This window comes from Podarcis vaucheri, assembly GCF_965113315.1.
Source record: "Podarcis vaucheri genome assembly, chromosome: 9".
Taxonomy (NCBI): Eukaryota; Metazoa; Chordata; class Lepidosauria; order Squamata; family Lacertidae; genus Podarcis; species Podarcis vaucheri.
Window position 1 is genome coordinate 17,162,877 of NC_138767.1, and position 16,947 is coordinate 17,179,823.

Below are 16,947 nucleotides of genomic sequence, written 5' to 3' on the forward strand. Positions count from 1 at the left end.
GGCAGCCCAGGATCCCCATACAGGCTTGTGCCCGGGGAGGTAACTTCAGTGCCGCTGATGCAGCAGTTTGACTTCACCCCTGGAGGTACACTCCATTGCCTCTTCAGACAGACAGATGCCAACAATACTAAAGACACCTGAAATGGCCCCTGTTTCACTGCCCTTTTGCAGGCAGTGAAATGAGAGGGGTTTAGCAAAGTTTCCCTGCGGATGGCATGGTTGGGCAGTGGCACTCATTTGACCTCCCGAAAACTGAGTCGCTGTTTACTGAGCAGAAGAGGGGAAGAGGCAAGGCAGTGGGGCTCAGAGGCTATGCTGATGTCGAGGTAAATCCTTAAGGGCCACAATTCCACAATGGCAACCCTAGCCTCAGGATTAATTTCGTACACCCACCTTTGTCACAAGGATCAGTTTGCTTGGAAGAGGAGGGACTGATAGGGATTCCAGCAATCTCCCCGAGTTTTGATTCCCCCCCCCCCAAGGCAAGACAGGGTACAGTGTCCATCGCTGGTTCTTTTCAGGGAGCTGAAAACATGTATTTGCTGTCATTTAGTATATGACACGACCCCAACATGAGAATTTATTGTGAAAAAGGGGGAGCTAATTATTTAACACCAATTTTGAACAGATAACATTTTATTTATTCCAGTCGGACACCGTTATTTACAAATACAAGTTAGTAAAACGTTTCACAAAACGAGTAAGATCCCACAGTAAATATTTATAGGTGCATAGTTCATGCTCAATTACTTTATATATATGTATATATGTATAGAAATATATTAACAACTTTCACAATAATGTTATCCTTTGACAGAAAAAGAAAGATCATAGGTAACAGTTAAAAAAACCTCGTGTCAGAAACAATACCAAATTACCGACAACCTGTCAACAAAACATGTACAGCATTAGAAATAAGGAGTAGACACTTAGGTGTTTTTTTATTTTATTTTAAAAAACTGCTTTCGGACTTTTTAGAACTTGAAGCCACAATATCCAGACAACAACAATGGCTCTGAGACCCAGACCTTCGTTTCAGAGGGAGGTTGGTCGCTGAAACGAAAACTGGACGCAGTTACAGATGCTCCGATCATTGCTGATGGAAGACTTCAAAAGACACTGTACAAACTATAAAAAGTAGTTCACGACTGGGCACATTGGAACTCAGCACTTGTACAGCACAGGATGTCTTTGCCAGCAGCTAACAGAAGGAAGAGAGTTGAATTCAAGCCTCGGGTTCGTAATCCTGGTATTCTTCCTGTTGGAAACAGCAACATCAACATTGAACAAGGAAGAGGAGGAGGAGGAGGAGGAGGAGGAGGAGGAAGAAGAAGAAGAAGAAGAAGAAGAAGAAGAAGAAGAAGAAGAAGAAGAAGAAGAAGAAGAAGAAGGAAAACATCTCAATATATGATGTGCTAGTTCACACTAAAGTGGTACTTAAGTTTCAGGTGGATGCTCACTAGGGGTGTATGGGCTAGAATGTTTTCATGTGTTCCCCTAAGCATCACATCTTCTTCCCTAAGCTGGGCAGAAGATTCCTGGGCTTTAGGAAAGAGGCAGAAGCCCCTGTCCCATTATCGGCAGAGTGTTGGAGCGTATGCAATAGCAGCCTCTTCCCTTTGAAAGGAGAAGCATCATGTCATGTTCTTCTGCATCACTTTAATGCACAGAGTGGGAAAAATCTTATGGGAACTACTTTGCATGATGGCAAATACAACGTCTTAATGGAGACAGTTCTTTAGAAAATTCTGTAATGCAGTGACATTCACAGTCCATTAAAGGCTGGAATTTTGTATTTAAATTTAAGTAGGTATACATCCGTAGGAACTTGACTGAAGAACGCAAGCTATTAGAGGGGAAAGTGTTTTGCAGGGAGAACAAAAATCTACAATTCTAAAACAGCTTTTGAGAAATGGTGTGCCCGAGGAAGCAGCCTGTGTGTGTGTCTTTTCACACTGAATAATAATATGAATCATGTTTGTGTTTTCTTTGGTGCTGGTTTAGGATCTGAAATTAAAGCCCTTACACTGAATTTACTGGTATTATAAGATAAATCACAAAAGGTGGCTCCCCCAGGAGTACTGAGGGGGCATTGTTTTCTTTAAAAAGTTTTCATCATTAATACATGTTATTTTCCTTCTATCGTGGGGGTTTGCAGTTCGACAGCATAACTTTAGCCAAACTAAGTATCTCTTTGTTCAGTGGAGTTTACACCTAGATAAATGTGCATGGAATTATGTATGTATGTGTGTATGCATGTATGTATGTATGTATGTATGCACGTTTGTTTTTATTCCGTGCTGGAGCAGTAAGTAGTGTGGTCTTGTGGAATGGTGCAGGGCAGTGGGGGCAGGGCCTGCCCACCCATGAGGTGCGATGAATCCACTGCCTCAGGTGGTGGAAACTGAAGAAGGAGCATGGCTGTGGTCACCCCACTGTAAGGGACTGGGCAGAGGAGGTGTAGACCACCTTCCCATCCTGACCCTTCTAGGGAGGAGGAAGAGGAAAACAGTATAGATTTGCAACAGGGGTTTGAGGGAGGTCATAGCTCAGAGGCAGATGAGGGGGAAAGTCGGGAAATCATGGGAGAGGCAGAGCAAAACCCAGCTGACATGTTGCCATTAGAAAGCATTCTAGACCAGTGTTTCCCAACCACTGTTCCGCGGCACACTAGTGTGCCGCGAGATGTTGCCTGGTGTGCCGCGGGAAAAATTAAAGAATTCGAAAGATTTTTTTTTTAAAGTCAAATTTTCGATTGGGGCGCCGTCACTAGATGACCCCTGGGGTTCCCTCCCTCCCTCCCTCTCTCCTCCTCCGGGGAGGCCCTTCCTGGCTCTCGGCCAAGGCTTGGCGGCTGCCACTCACTCGCTCGCCCACCCGTCCCTCCATCCCTGCACCCGGCCTCTCCCCCTCCGTCCCCGGCGCGGGGGCTGCCGGGATCCCTAGTCCCCTCGCCCTTGGGCTCTGCGCCCGCGTGGGGTGCGCAAACGACATTTCCCAGCGTGGCCTGGCGGGCCGGGCATTTTGTTTGAAGTGCTCTTCTCCCGGCCCTGGAATGAGCGCAGCGGCGGCGGCCGGGCGGGCAGGGGCTCTTCCACGCAGACCCCGCGCAGCCTGCCTGCGGCCCCGCGGAGATCGGGCGGCAGGATGGAGCCCGGGGATCCCCGCGGAGGCGGAGCGGCGGAGGCGGAGGCTGCCCCCCAGGTAGGGCTGCGTCGGGTTTTTTTTTTTTTTTTGCAATGCTGCATCCGCGCCGGAGGGGACGCATCGGACCGCGGGGAGACCCCTTGGCGGGCGTGCAAGGCAATGCATGCGTGCAGGCGTTGCATGGAGTGCAGTGCAATGCAATGGCAACGCGGCGCCCTGCATGCATGCATGCAACTTCCACCGGCGGTCCGGACTTGGCAGGTGAGGGGGGTCCCCAGTGGGCGGCAGAGAGAGCCGGGAGGGCGAAGGGGAGCCGGGGGGAGCAGCGCTGCTCCCCGAGCCGAGCCCGGGGGGAAACTTCGGCGTCGTTGCGCCGGGTGTTGGAAGCGGAGGCTGGCGGTGGCCCCTCACTTGCAAAACCTGGTCGCCTCTCATATATTTCGTGCATTGCATTCATCGCCCGCTTTCTCCTCCAAGGAGCTCCCGGGGGCGCGTGTGGTTCTCCCCGTGTTATCCTCGCAACAACAGCCCTGCGAGGTGGGTCAGGCGAGTGGCCCAAGGGAGCACCCAGGGATTGTCCTGGCCAGGTGGGGTGATTTGAACCCTGCTCTCTGCCCGGTCTTCGTCCTCATTTAGCCCCCACATGTGCATGACTGTGCATGACTGAGGTTTTCCCCCCTCGTCTTGGCTATGGTGTGTGTCTGTGCTGTTAATTAATGGGGTTCTGCCTTCGGAGAAGATGAGCCAGCCCTCAAGGAGGTGATTATGTAATTTGCTAGCAATTCATGTCCCTCCCGGCGTGACGCTGCGCGCTGACATCACGGGGCTGTAATGGTGGTGTGCCTCGAGATTTTTTTCATGAAACAAGTGTGCCTTTGCCCAAAAAAGGTTGGGAAACACTGTTCTAGACCCTCCATCTCCCAGAACTTGGCGAGCCTTAAAAGTAGGCGAGAGCTCAGAGACAGAGGGCACCTAGCAGCACCCATAGAGGAGGTGATGAGAACAATGCATGAGGAAGTGGGAGAGATGGAGTGTGTGGAGATTCACTTGGGACAACGCCATTATCCAAGAGGCTGGGTTCTATAGCCTCTCTCTGAAATAACTGAAATAAAAAAGAACTTTAGTAAGCTTTTCCTTGTCTTCATACTTTCCTGGGCAACCAGCTGGGAGCCGCTGACAGCATCCTAACACCCATCTACTCCACTATTGATGGAGAAGCCACACCGGTTTCCAGAGAGATCTCAAAAAAAATTCATGAAATCGTGTGAGATTTCAGTGAGATCTGGCAAGATGTTGCCAAAACTGGTGCCACTTCTCCATGGGTGGCAGCATGTGGGGTGCCCACAGGTTTCTTCTGTGAGTGCAGTACATGTTTATTGACAAACTAGTTTCTAAATTTCTCCCAACACTTCAAGCATAAATGACCAGGACGTCTATCACGAGGTGCCCATTAATAGTATACTCTGTGAGAACCCATCAAAGAAAGATTTTACCTCAGGAGGCATTTCGTAGGCCTCGTTTTCTGGGTCTGCTGGCATGTCTGTGTTATCCACCATTCCTTCCTGCGGGAGGCCTTCTTCATTCTGCAATTGTAAACAAGAGGAGGAAACAATAGCATGGCAGATTTCTTCTTAGTTTAATTTGAAATGCAACCCGTCACTTCCCACTTCCAATAAAGCTATTTGTTGCTCGGTTTGGTTAATGGAGTATTGAACATAAAATGTTCCATTGGTGCCACAGAGAAAGTGGAAGACAGAAATTTCCCTTAAAAGGAGAACTGCTCCTCATTTTTTCCATTTTAAATTTTGGTAAACATTTCAAAGATATTTAATGAAACCCGGAAGGCTAGTGGCAATGTGGGTGCAGCTGTTGTTTCTCACAGGCTTCCATATAAATTATAAATCCATCATGAAAATTAACACAGTCCTTCTTACTCACAATGCTTGTAAAGGTATATTTGTGCCAGCAAAAGTAATTCTGTCCTCCCCCTCCCCAACAGCCGGAAGGCCCTCATCTTGGGAGTAGAGCTTTGCATGTAGAAGGTCCCAGATTCACTACAGCATCTCCAGGAAAAAGATTCCTTGTCTGAAGCCCTGGAAAGCTGCTGCCACTGAGCTAGGAAGACGCATAATTCTGCATTGCAGAGGGTTGGACTGATCCCCATAGCTCCTTCCAACTCTACAATTCTATAACTCAGTATAAGACAGCTTCCTAACAGATCTAATGGCTCTCCCTGCCCCAGCATGCACACTTAGTGCGTGTACCCCATGAACATGTATGTGCTTCATAAGTAGTTCTTTTACTGCAAATGTAGTCTGTTGGGGGTACATTGTTGTTTGCCTTGGCATAGATTGATTGATATTGTTGTACCTGTGTAGTGTGTAGATATTCTTAACCATGGACTAGATCACTGTACGTTGCAACCCTATGATTCCCTGCTTAACAGCTTTAACAAGCTCCAGGCTTGCGAGATGCAGGAAGCCATAGATCATTCGAAAGCAGCAATTACTGGTAGGCCAAGACATATTTGACAGTCAAGATGGAGTAAACAGAGCTAACAGGGAAATCATGGGAAAGTGGCCCCTTCGTCCTGGGCTGAGATACCTAATGAGCTACTAGATGCAACATCCGTCACTGACATATAAAACAGGCAGCATGCAAGCAAGTCCTCAGTCATACTTGGTTGATTGACCTGTCTCACAATGTCTTCTGATGGCGACCTTAATTCTAATTTAGATCAAGAACTTCGGCAGCAACATCTGTTTCAGTTTTATGTTCTAAATTCTGCCAATTGGCTGGCTTGGTTTCTCCTACAAGTATCTGAAGCTGCTGCTCTTAAAACTGTTGCCTTAAGCCAATTAAAATGAGATGAGATTACTTTAAACAAGTGCTTTTTTCTGGGGGGACGCAGGGGCACGCATACCCTTAAACATTTTGTGAATCTAAGTTTGGACTTATTGAGGGGCAGCATTTCATTATGAGTAGGAAAATGAGAGTATCCCTAAACTTTTTTTTTTTTAAAAAAAGGAAAAAAGCACTTCTTTAAACTATCACCAGCAATGGTCCTACAAGGGGCACTTCAACCCAAACATTTCCAAGTAGCCCAGAGATGGGCAGAGGAGAGGCAAGCAAACATCCTTTGAGTACTTTTGAAAGTACAGCATAAAAAATGCAACCACGTGTTCATGTAGGTGGGCAAAGCAATAGCTGCAAATAAAAGATCATGCATGTTATAATTCACTTTACTTTCTTATGTAATTAAGGACACGAATCAAAGGAATACATCACCACTTCACCTATGGAGAATTCAGTCAAACTGCTGCACTAGAAAGTTTTGGAATTATAATCATGTTACGGCTATATATAGCACAGTCCATAGCACATTTTCTGTGACAAGCGAGTTGAAAGTTAAGATTTGATAGAGCCTTCCTTCCTTCCTTCCATCTGCTGTTGCCCCTAGTTAAATAGATTTGAAATGTTTCCAAAGCAATACAAATCCTACCAAACCTGTTTATTGGCAAAGGTGTGTGTATAAGACATGACCACTATTTGAAAATGTCCATCCTTTGACTTTTTTATGACCACTGCATACCCTGTTCCTTAAAAAATAGCACCAGATGAATTAACTTTCATTTCCACACACTATCCACTTTAACATCTGCTTTATTGATTATTACTTTTTGGTTTTCCTTAAAAATATATATGTTGGGTTGGATGTAAAGTCAGTTAATTGCACTTTAAGTCTCACTGATTTCAAAGGCAACTAAGTGCCACTAATTTAGTCTGTATTGAACCCATAATAATTAAACATTTGTGAATTCCTGATGTTTTCCCCACAAGCTGCACAATTCTATGCCTGTTTATTCAGAGGCAAGTCTCACAGAGGTTCCTGGGGAAGTAGACAAAGGGTTGTGGTGAAAAGCTACTTTTGTGCTAGTCATGCTGCATCCATTTGAAACCCCTGGCAAAAATTATCCCAAAGCTGGGTAAATTTGAAGAATTTGCTCTCCAAGGTTACAGATACCAATAACTTAAAATAAGACACGAAACAGCCCCCCTTTTAAGATTTGGGAGTATTCAGTAATTTTATTCTCCATCAGAATGCATATTGACTTTGAGGTTTGTGCTGATCACGAGCTTAACGTTTTGTGTCTGCCTTCCCATTTCTTTTAAAAAGCAGACTTTCCTTTCGGCTTGCCGGGAATGAGATGCGTGTCAAGCAAAACCCACTTATAAATGGCTCTTGAGGTTCCACAAGAAAGAACATGTCTGCCTTCTAATACCGTCTGTAGCAGGAAAGCAGAAGGCATCTGACTTTAGTAAAAATGGAAAGAACCATTTTCTAGCTGAGTTGTAGGCAGAAAACCATAAACTAGTGGGTCCGACTAGATTTTCTAAACATACGCCTCAGCTACCTGACAGGTGATTCTGGACTGGTCTGTACTGAGCAAAGCAAAATGACCAGGGTAGTAGCATTCTGAAGCAGTAAAATGTGTCACTTAAGAGAGAAGCTACTCACATTACTGAATGCTCCATTACAGAAAAAGCTCCTGCAATTATAAAACTAGCAGAGATGCGAATAGGCTGGGCTTGAACCTCTGTTTTGCTGATTATTTTTTTTTTAAAAAAACTTGTAACAGGCAGTTTGTTGCACATGGGGGAACATTCAAAAATGGAATCCCCCACATGCAGCCTGAAGTGGTACACTCCATGCTACCAGCTCTGCATTACAGTACCTGTAGACCAGACTTAAATTAGGTAGAAAGGTGTGCAAAAAATATATGAATATATTCATGAAAATAACTTGCAAAATTCATATTAGGAGAAATTGCTTGCAAAAGTGTGTACATTAGGCAAAACTGCAAACTAAAATGTGTTTATCATAATTCATATTGAAATGCTGAAGAATTTTCATGAGGTTTTTTTAAAAACAACAGCAGCAGCAACAACCCCACAAATTGTGCTGAAATGTGGAGAACTGAATTTTAGGCTTGAAATATTGAGGAACTGAGATAATTGAAATGGACAGGTCTTCCCACCCCTACTTTCACACAGTTTGGTCTTCTGTTGTGTTCCTGTCTAGCAATACTGACCTTCCTGACTGCTTGCTCCTTAAACTAGCAATTACCGAATTAACCCAGATCTTGACTTTTTGGATCCATGCGTAAGTGCACTCTCGAACCTGTTAGCTAAGCTCCTGACACTGTTTAAAGAATGAAACCCAATAGCTGCATCATCCTTTATTCTTCTGCAATTATTTATCCGTGCTAATAGAGCCTCCCCAAGAAATCTTCTCTGCTGCCAATTAACTTTAATGAGAAAAGCTGGGTGTTTTTCTGACCATCAATGCAAGCAAATACAGTACACCTGTTGTTGAACATGTTTAGCTAGCAAACAATCATTTTAGCGCATTATATTTTATTTTATTTTTAAAATGATATTTATTAAAGTTTCAAAAAAGGTTACAAAAAAAGAAAAAGAAAAAAAAGAAAAGAAAAAAATACAAAATACAGAAAAATAAAAACACTTAAAAACAAATCAATCTTTCCATGTCTTGTCTTTCATTTACTTGCTTCCCTGACCTCCTCACACCTCCCTTTTTTGTATTCCAGTTCAGTTAGTTAATTCAGCAAATCTGTTCCCTCTTTGTTTTTATCCTAATCCTTTAACTTAATATATTGTAACTTTGGATTCTCACCTGTTAACAAACCATTTTTACATACATTTTTACATATATTTTAGATTATATTTTTTATATTGTATCATTTGAGCAGTGTTATGTTTCTTAAAGTATCCTTGACAAAAGGTAATAGTGAATTGGGATGATTATTTCCACTAAGAAGCTGTGCTGAACAGGCAGATAGATGCCTGTTCTCTCTTCAGTTAAGACCCCAGAATTAGCATAATTATTCCTGATAAGCTTACAGAAACCTACCTCTTTTAATCAGCAGTTTATAATAATTTCCTGTCTCCGGTTACTACTGTCTGGTATGCAATGAAATATTTAGCAGCTTTATTCGGTAACAAGTTCAGCATTTTCTTAATGAGACCATCTTGTTAAACAAGACCAACAGAATTTTTGAATATGGACACATAATATTCTCAGTTGTGTTTTTCTTTCTTACGTTCAGATACCTGGGAGAGGGACCCTGATGCAGAGGGCACCTTTATGAAAGTGAACCAGCTGGAGAGAGAGAGAGAGAGAGAGAGAGAGAGGGAGAATGGGGGTGAAGGGGAAGGGAGGAAACTAGAAAATCCAACTGCTCCTCCAAGGCCAGAGATTCATAGATTCATAGAATTGTAGAGTTGGTAGCAGTGGTGTAGCATGGGTTGCCAGTGCCCAGGGCCGTGAAAAAGCGTGGGTGGGAGGGAGGAAAATGGATGGAATATGCATGTGCATTCAACTGCCTAACAGTGTCTGTGTCACCCAGGAGATTACAGCCACAGAGATAAAGAAAAGAAGAGTTGTTCTGCTTTCTGGAGAGGTCACTTCCTGGTCAGAATCCTGTTCTCATGGTGGCCACCCAGATACCTGCAGAAAACCCTCAAGACGGAACCGAGCACAACAGCCCTCCAGTGGTTTACAGCAACCGGCATTTGGATGTTAACATCAGACCATGGTTTAGTGTTATAGGGATGAGCCTGAGTGAGCCACAAAGAGACCAGAAGCTTTCACTTTCATTTTTGACTAACTGCAGTTCCTCATTTTGTCCAAATGTGCGATCTGTGTTAGTCTTAACTGGTACCCAGAGTCATTTAAAAATGCTGAGTTATTTTCTAAGCCAGTTAAGACTAACCACAGTTTGTTTGGGCGTAACAAGTGATTGCGGTTAGTTGAAGATGGAAGCGAAAGCTTCCAGTTTCCTCATCGTGGCCATGCTGAAGGAGGTGGAGGGAACATGAGTTCTGAGGCTTATGCATATTATGCTAACTAGATCATTGTTTACGTATATATGCAGGCACAGTAATGACTTCAGTGTTTACAAATAAGCAAGTGAGTTGTATTTTCTAACATGCAAGACTTACTCCATGTATAATCTCAGACAAATGCAATTTCCAGATGAAACATTAATAAATATGTACTAAGGGGTGGCTAGGACTGACAAACACTCATGCTCTCTGGGTGCATTATTTGTCTTCTCAAAATGAGGTAAGAGAACTGTAATTGTGCTTACCTATGATTAATGGAGGGCAGTACAGAAAATGCTGTAACCTCAGCTAAATTAGGCTACGGCAGGGAGGATTGTATTCTTGATTACGTGCTTATTAATGTCACTAGAAACACCCACATTTTATGCTGCCTGGCATGATTAGCTATTCAGAACATGAGATGTGTATTGCACAGAAATTGATTTTTTTAAAAAAAATGTAGTAGTATTTAAATACTATTTACACCTTCTGGAACTGTTCACAGTCTCTGTTTTCTGGTACCTCTAGGGATAAAATCAGTGTTCCAATTTTATTCCCATCTTTGCCTTTGCAGATGCTGTCATTAAATGCTATCTGAGTTGCTGGCCTAAGGCTATATTTCTTCAGGGATCAGTCCTGTCCTCTAGGATTTAGATGGGTTTGCTACCAGACTGCTGTGAATAAGGCTGGCGCTATGGGGCTCCAGACATAGAACATTCTATTCTACGACCAGAGGAGATTGAGCACAGCAACACCCCCATCTTGCATGCATTTAACATAGGCAATTTCAACCATACGCAGTTGAAGACAGGCTGGTGAGGGGAAGGAGAGGTGGGAGGAAATTGGAAGCCCCAAGTAGACCTGGTGCAAAAAGGAGCTATTAATTTCTCAGTCTTCCTTCCAGGGCAGGTCACTCTCAGGGTGCCTTTGGATGGTGGCATGGCGGTTCTGGGACAATCTGGGTGTCACAATTTAAGAAGGATATTGACAAGCTGGAAAGTGTGCTGAGGAGGGCAACAAAGATAATCAGGGGTCTGGAAACCAAGCCTTATGAGGAACGGTTGAAGAAGCTGGATATGTTTGGCCTGGAAAAGAGGATATGATAGCCAACTTCAGATATCTGAAGGGCTGTCACATGGAGGATGGAGCAAGCTTGTTTTCTCCTGCTCCAAAGGGTGGGACCCAAACCAATGGCTTCAAGCTACAAGAAAGGAGATTCCGACTAAACACCAAGAAGAACTTTCAGACAGTAATAGCTGTTCAACGATGGAATGGACTCCCTCGGGAGGTGGTGGACTCTCCTTCCTTGGAGGTTTTTAAGCAGAGGTTGGGTGGCCATCTGTCTTGGATGCTTTAGTTGAGATTCCTGCATTGCCGGGGTTTGGATTAGATGACCGTTGGGATCCCTTCCAACTCTATGATTTTAATCTTGGTTTTGGCATGGTTAATGAGGAGAGAGCTTAACCACAAGTCCTGGGTCACTGTGCCAAACCTTGACTTAGCACAACAGCAAAGTGGCTTCACTCTGGGACACCACATAGTAAGCCATAGTTTGGCTTGCTGTGTTGTGTGAACAAGGACAGTGTATAATAAACGGAGGGGAGCCTTAAAAAATGAGCAGTGATGACGATGGGAAACTTAGTGCAGCAATTCTTGGGCATTTCATCTGTGTGAAATGTCAGGCTCCTGACCACTACCCATGCCATTTCACCTGTTGTTGTTTAGTCGTTTAGTCGTGTCCGACTCTTCGTGACCCCATGGACCATTGCACGCCATGAACTCCTATCTTCCACTTCCTCGAACAGTTTGGTCAAACTCATGCTGGAAGCTCACTGCCATTTCACCTAGCATGACCATTACAGAGAGAAGGGCAGTGGTAAGCACATAAGAATAGCCCTGCCGGATCAGGCCACTGGCCCAACTAGTCCTGCTTCCTGTGCCTCCAATGGCCAATCAGATGCCTGTGGGAAGCGCACAAGAGCCCTCTGCCATCCTGCAGTTTCCAACAACTGGCATTCAGAAGCATTGCTAACTCTGACCACGGAGGCTGAACAAGGCCATTGTGGCAAAAGATACATGAGGCAGGGGAGCCAACAAGCACTTTGAGCGTTATTCCCTGCTGAACTGTAACATTATGCTGTATAAGGAGAGAGTAACAGCCACAAACTGTGTTTGGAAATCTGCAGTACACCTAAGAAAAGGCTCTTGCTGTTGTTGAAGTGGCTGCTCCGCAGTTATTGACATTGTGCGTTTCTCTCTCAAGAGCTCCCTTAGGTACAGTGCATACACTAACGTCCGTCTACCAGGATGGTGTTTAACATTTCTTCCAGTTGAAAGAAAAGGCATCACTCGGTTGGAGAAAGTACCTGCAGTGATGATTAGAACATGAAAGCTTTTTGGATTCTCCCCAGCATTGGTAAACTACTAGGGTAAAGTATGAATACAGTGGTAACCTCGGGTTACAGATGCTTCAGGTTACAGATGCTTCAGGTTACAGACTCTGCTAACCCAGAAATAGTACCTTGGGTTAAGAACTTTGCTTCAGGATGAGAACAGAAATCGTGCTCCGGCGGCGCAGTGGCAGCGGGAGGCCCCATTAGCTAAAGTGGTACCTCAGGTTAAGAACAAACCTCCAGAACAAATTAAGTTCTTAATCCAAGGTACCACTGTATTCAAGAAGATGAGCATGCAGGCTAACAAGCATTTTGCTTAGCTGATTACCCTCCGGAAGCAGGCAAAACCTTATTATTGGCTTTAAGGGTGCAGGTTACATCTGCTACTAACTTGAAGGATGCGCATGATTGGCTTCACCAGTCTTCTTGCTCCAGAGCCAGTGGGCTTTTTTTATGTTATCATAAAACCATTCCATTCCTCTTCTTGGCATAGAGAGACAGTAGGGTGTACTGGTTTGAGTGTTGAAATAGGACCTGGAAGACCAGGGTTCAAATCCCCACTTGGCCATGGGGCTCATTGGGTTACTCTGGGCTAGTCATTGCTGCTCAACCCAGCCTACTGCATATGGAGAGATAGAGAGCCATGTGCATCACCTTAAGCTTCTTGGAGGAAAGTAATATAATATACTTCCGCACATGCCGCACATAGTTAAATTATAGGTGCGGTGAGACAACCATAAACTTAAGATAGCTTTAAAAGGAAATAAGACAATTCATAGAATCATAGAACCCTTCCCAACTCTACCTAGTATACCTGAAGGAGCGTCTCCACCCCCATTGTTCTGCCTGGATGCTAAGGTCCAGCGCCAAGGGCCTTCTGGCGGTTCCCTCACTGTGAGAAGCAAAGCTACAGGGAATCAGGCAGAGGGCCTTCTCGGTAGTGGCACCCGCCCTTTGGAATGACCTCCCATCAGATGTCAAAGAGATAAACAACTACCTGACATTTAGAAGACATCTGAAGGCAGCCCTGTTCAGGGAAGTTTTCAATGTGTGACATTTTAATGTATTTTTAATCTTTGTTGGAAGCCGCCAAGAGTGGCTGTGGAAACCCAGCCAGATGGGTGGGGTACAAATAATAAATTATTATTATTATTACAATATATTTGGTGAGGTGAGGTGACCAGGGCTATACACAGTACTCCAACTGTGGTTGCACAGTTTGTATAGCTGCATTATGATCTTGGAAGTTTTAAGCTGACCTTTAAAGCCCTAAACGGCCTCGGTCCAGTATACCTGAAGGAGCGTCTCCACCCCCATCATTCTGCCCGGACGCTGAGGTCCAGCTCGGAGGGCCTTCTGGCGGTTCCCTCATTGCGAGAAGCAAAGCTACAGGGAACCAGGCAGAGGGCCTTCTTGGTAGTGGCGCCCGCCCTGTGGAACGCCCTTCCAGCAGATGTCAAAGCGATAAACAACTACCTGACATTCAGAAGACATCTTAAGGCAGCCCTGTTCAGGGAAGTTTTTAACGTGTGATATTTTACTGTATTTTTGGTTTTTATGGAAGCTGCCCAGAGTGGCTGGGGAGGCCCAGCCAGATGGGCGGGGTATAAATAATAAATTATTAATTATTATTATTATTATTATTATTATTATTATTATTATTATTATTATTTTCAATTCAAAGGAATTTGCCTTTTCCACAGCCACTACACACTACTGACCATCACACATTATTGCTCTTCGCACCCAACCATGATTTTTTTTTTTAAACACATGCTGTGGGCAGCAGCGAGAGCAAGAAGGCATTTTCCTGGGTTCACCACAATTATTTGATGGCATTACATAATCTGAAAGATGATCAGTGGGTTCCATCAACTGAGGGTACATGACTGAAAACCAAATAGGAAGTTAGGCTACGCAGACCACAAGTACAGTAGGAGCAGCCTGAGGATAATAATCACAACTCTCCCTCCCACAAGTAACATTTGCGGTTGAGCTAATGAATACTGACAAGCTGTCTAGAATTATGTAGCAATACCAGCTTTTAAGAGCATGCTGGCGCTGATACAGGACTCCACTTGTGTGCGTTCTCTCACATTTGCATAGATGGAAGAGAGATATAACTGAAGGAACGGGTGGCTTTACACATAATTCCGAAGCAATGCCAGTGACTGATTGTGCTTGGAACACAACATACAGAAACAGGCTTCCTTTTCTCTCTACTATTTGTTACGGACCAGTTGGACGCAGAGGAATGGTAGGAGGAACCAGCTGGGGAACCCCAAGGGAAGAAGGCTCAGAGCCTGGGATTGGTAGGACAACAATGAGTGGTCAGAGAGAGAAGACTGGGAGAAGAAGGTGTCAGAAGCTGAAGAGGTAACAAGGCTTAGAGATCTGGGAGCGTCTGTGGCAGAGAGAAGCCTGGAATCAGAATGAGAATCTGCAGCAGAAGAGTAGGGTGTGGGGAGGAGGTGGCAAGAGGCAGAGATGAGTCAGGCTGGTGAAGAGACATGGGTGTTTCCCACTCCTGCTGCGACCAGCTCCTCTCCCATAACCTGAAGAGGTATGACAGGCAAGAGGATGGAGCCTCAGATTACGTGGAAAGGAACCAGGGGAGGAGGAGACTTAGGGAGCTGTGGGAAGGCAGATGTGCTGGGGCCAGGGGTAACCTGAACAACGTGGTCCAGATCTGGTTCCAAATCCAAGGGTTCCGTGAGGAGTCAGTCCAACAGGACCAAAGCAGGACACAAGGCGGGGAACCAGGCAAGGTCTCGCACAGGATCACAGGCAGGTTCTGGCAAACAGCAACATTGCTCCCGCAACCTGGGGCAGGGTCCAGCAGCCTTTTATCGGGGTAACGGCTGGTCTTGATCCCCCGGTGACTCACCTCCCTGTCTCGCCCGAAGGCGAGCACTCCTCCTGCGAGTACTCAGGTCTCTCCTTCTCTCAGACCTCAGTCTCTGTGGCTCGGGAGACGTCGGTGGGTTACTAGACCCAGAGGCCGCCTCAGCCTCCACTGACCCAACTGGTAGTGGAGAAGCTGTAAGTGATGGCCCAGCTGAAGGCAACAAGGTAATCCCTGCATCTGGAGCCAGGGCAGGTTCAGGCCCCTGACTCGGCTCAGCTGGTGCTTGTTGTAGGGGAACCTGTGCAGACTGGGGCTCTTCAGAATCAGGCCCCAGACTAGGTTCAGCTGCCGCCTGAGGCAAAGGATCCGGTGCAGACTGAGACTCCTCTGGCTCCGAGTCCGAGCCCGAGACCCAGGCCATCACAGCAGGGACCTTCAGTGGTAAAAACTGGAAGTAACATCTGCTACTCCCTGTTCACTCACTGGCTCTGTTGGGCACAGCAGAAGGTGGACATGACAATGTATTGGAGCAGCAGCAACTACCAACAGCTGCCCCTATCAGTGAGGAGACTAGGCTCACTGAAGGAGGAGAACCAATCTTGCCCAAGTCCTCCCCCAGTCTCCCAAAACTGCCACCCTCTGGGAGGTGAATGCCAATCTCAAGCAAGATATTCACTGCCATCTTTCCTTCACAATTCTTTTATTGCTTATATGAGCACCTTCTCACTTTTCCAGTCAATTCCGAGCAAAAGGATCAGCGCAGGTCAGCTTGCTGGGTTTCAACCAAGTGGAATTTCCCCTTCCCAGGTACTACAAAGGCATCCAGCAGAGGACTCAAAGGTCAAGAGCTGCCACACAGGCTTCTTTGTGCTGCTGCAATTCTGCCTCTGGTGCATATGTATATTTCCTGAATAATAATGATCTCTCCCAAAGATCTCCATTTTTAAGTGATGGAATGTGTATTCTGAGTCAATACCTTGCTGTAGTGGGTCTTCAAACAAGATGGTGAGATGGTGTACAATATTCTGGAGGGTATTTTAACAAACAACAACAACAAAACAAAAACAAAAACAGCAGCTTGCATTTTTCTGAAAACCTTCTTGTCTTAGAAATGCTCTTTGAAGAAGCAAACATTGGCTTCACTGAACAGTTTGACATTAATCCATAGCCTGGTCTTCACTAACTTAATGACCTCTAGCTGTTTGGACTACATTCCCATCAGCCCCAGCTGATGTGGTTGTGCTCTGTGAACAGGATCTAGATTGAAACATACAGTTGTGTTCGTAGGGCCCTTTCTGCTTTCTGTTTTCCCAATGAAAGCTTCTTCCTTCCATGTGCTGTTGACCTCCAACACTGCTATTTCCTACAAACAGTTTTGTGGGGGAAGTCAACAGGGAAATGACACAGAGGCAAAGTGTTAAACACTCCATCTGTGCCCTAGTCCTGACCTACATTAGCACATTTCTGGCATTGCTGTTAAGAGAGACAGAGAGATGAGAGGATCCCAGGACCAGGGTTCTAGCTGGAGCTGATCCTACTGTTGGGCAAAGGAAGGAGGCCACATCAGGCAGCTGATTCTGGGTGTCACATAAGGGCAGCAGATGTTCAGCTGTGCATTGCAGGAAGTACAGTATCTGGTGGAGATCATAA

General features: G+C 45.2%; 1 protein-coding gene across 1 annotated transcript in view; it reads right to left on the reverse strand.

The window, feature by feature from the left end:
* Positions 1 to 618: 618 nt before the first annotated feature.
* The window catches only part of SNCA (synuclein alpha), a 48,093-nt gene continuing 31,764 nt past the window's right edge, over positions 619 to 16,947 (reverse strand). The window contains exons 5-6 of the mRNA XM_082236803.1: positions 4,641 to 4,730; positions 619 to 1,258 (exon numbers count right to left, since the gene is read on the reverse strand). Coding sequence (XP_082092929.1) covers positions 1,226 to 1,258; positions 4,641 to 4,730 — 123 coding nt within the window. The 3' untranslated portion in view covers positions 619 to 1,225. The remainder of the gene's footprint in view (positions 1,259 to 4,640; positions 4,731 to 16,947) is intronic.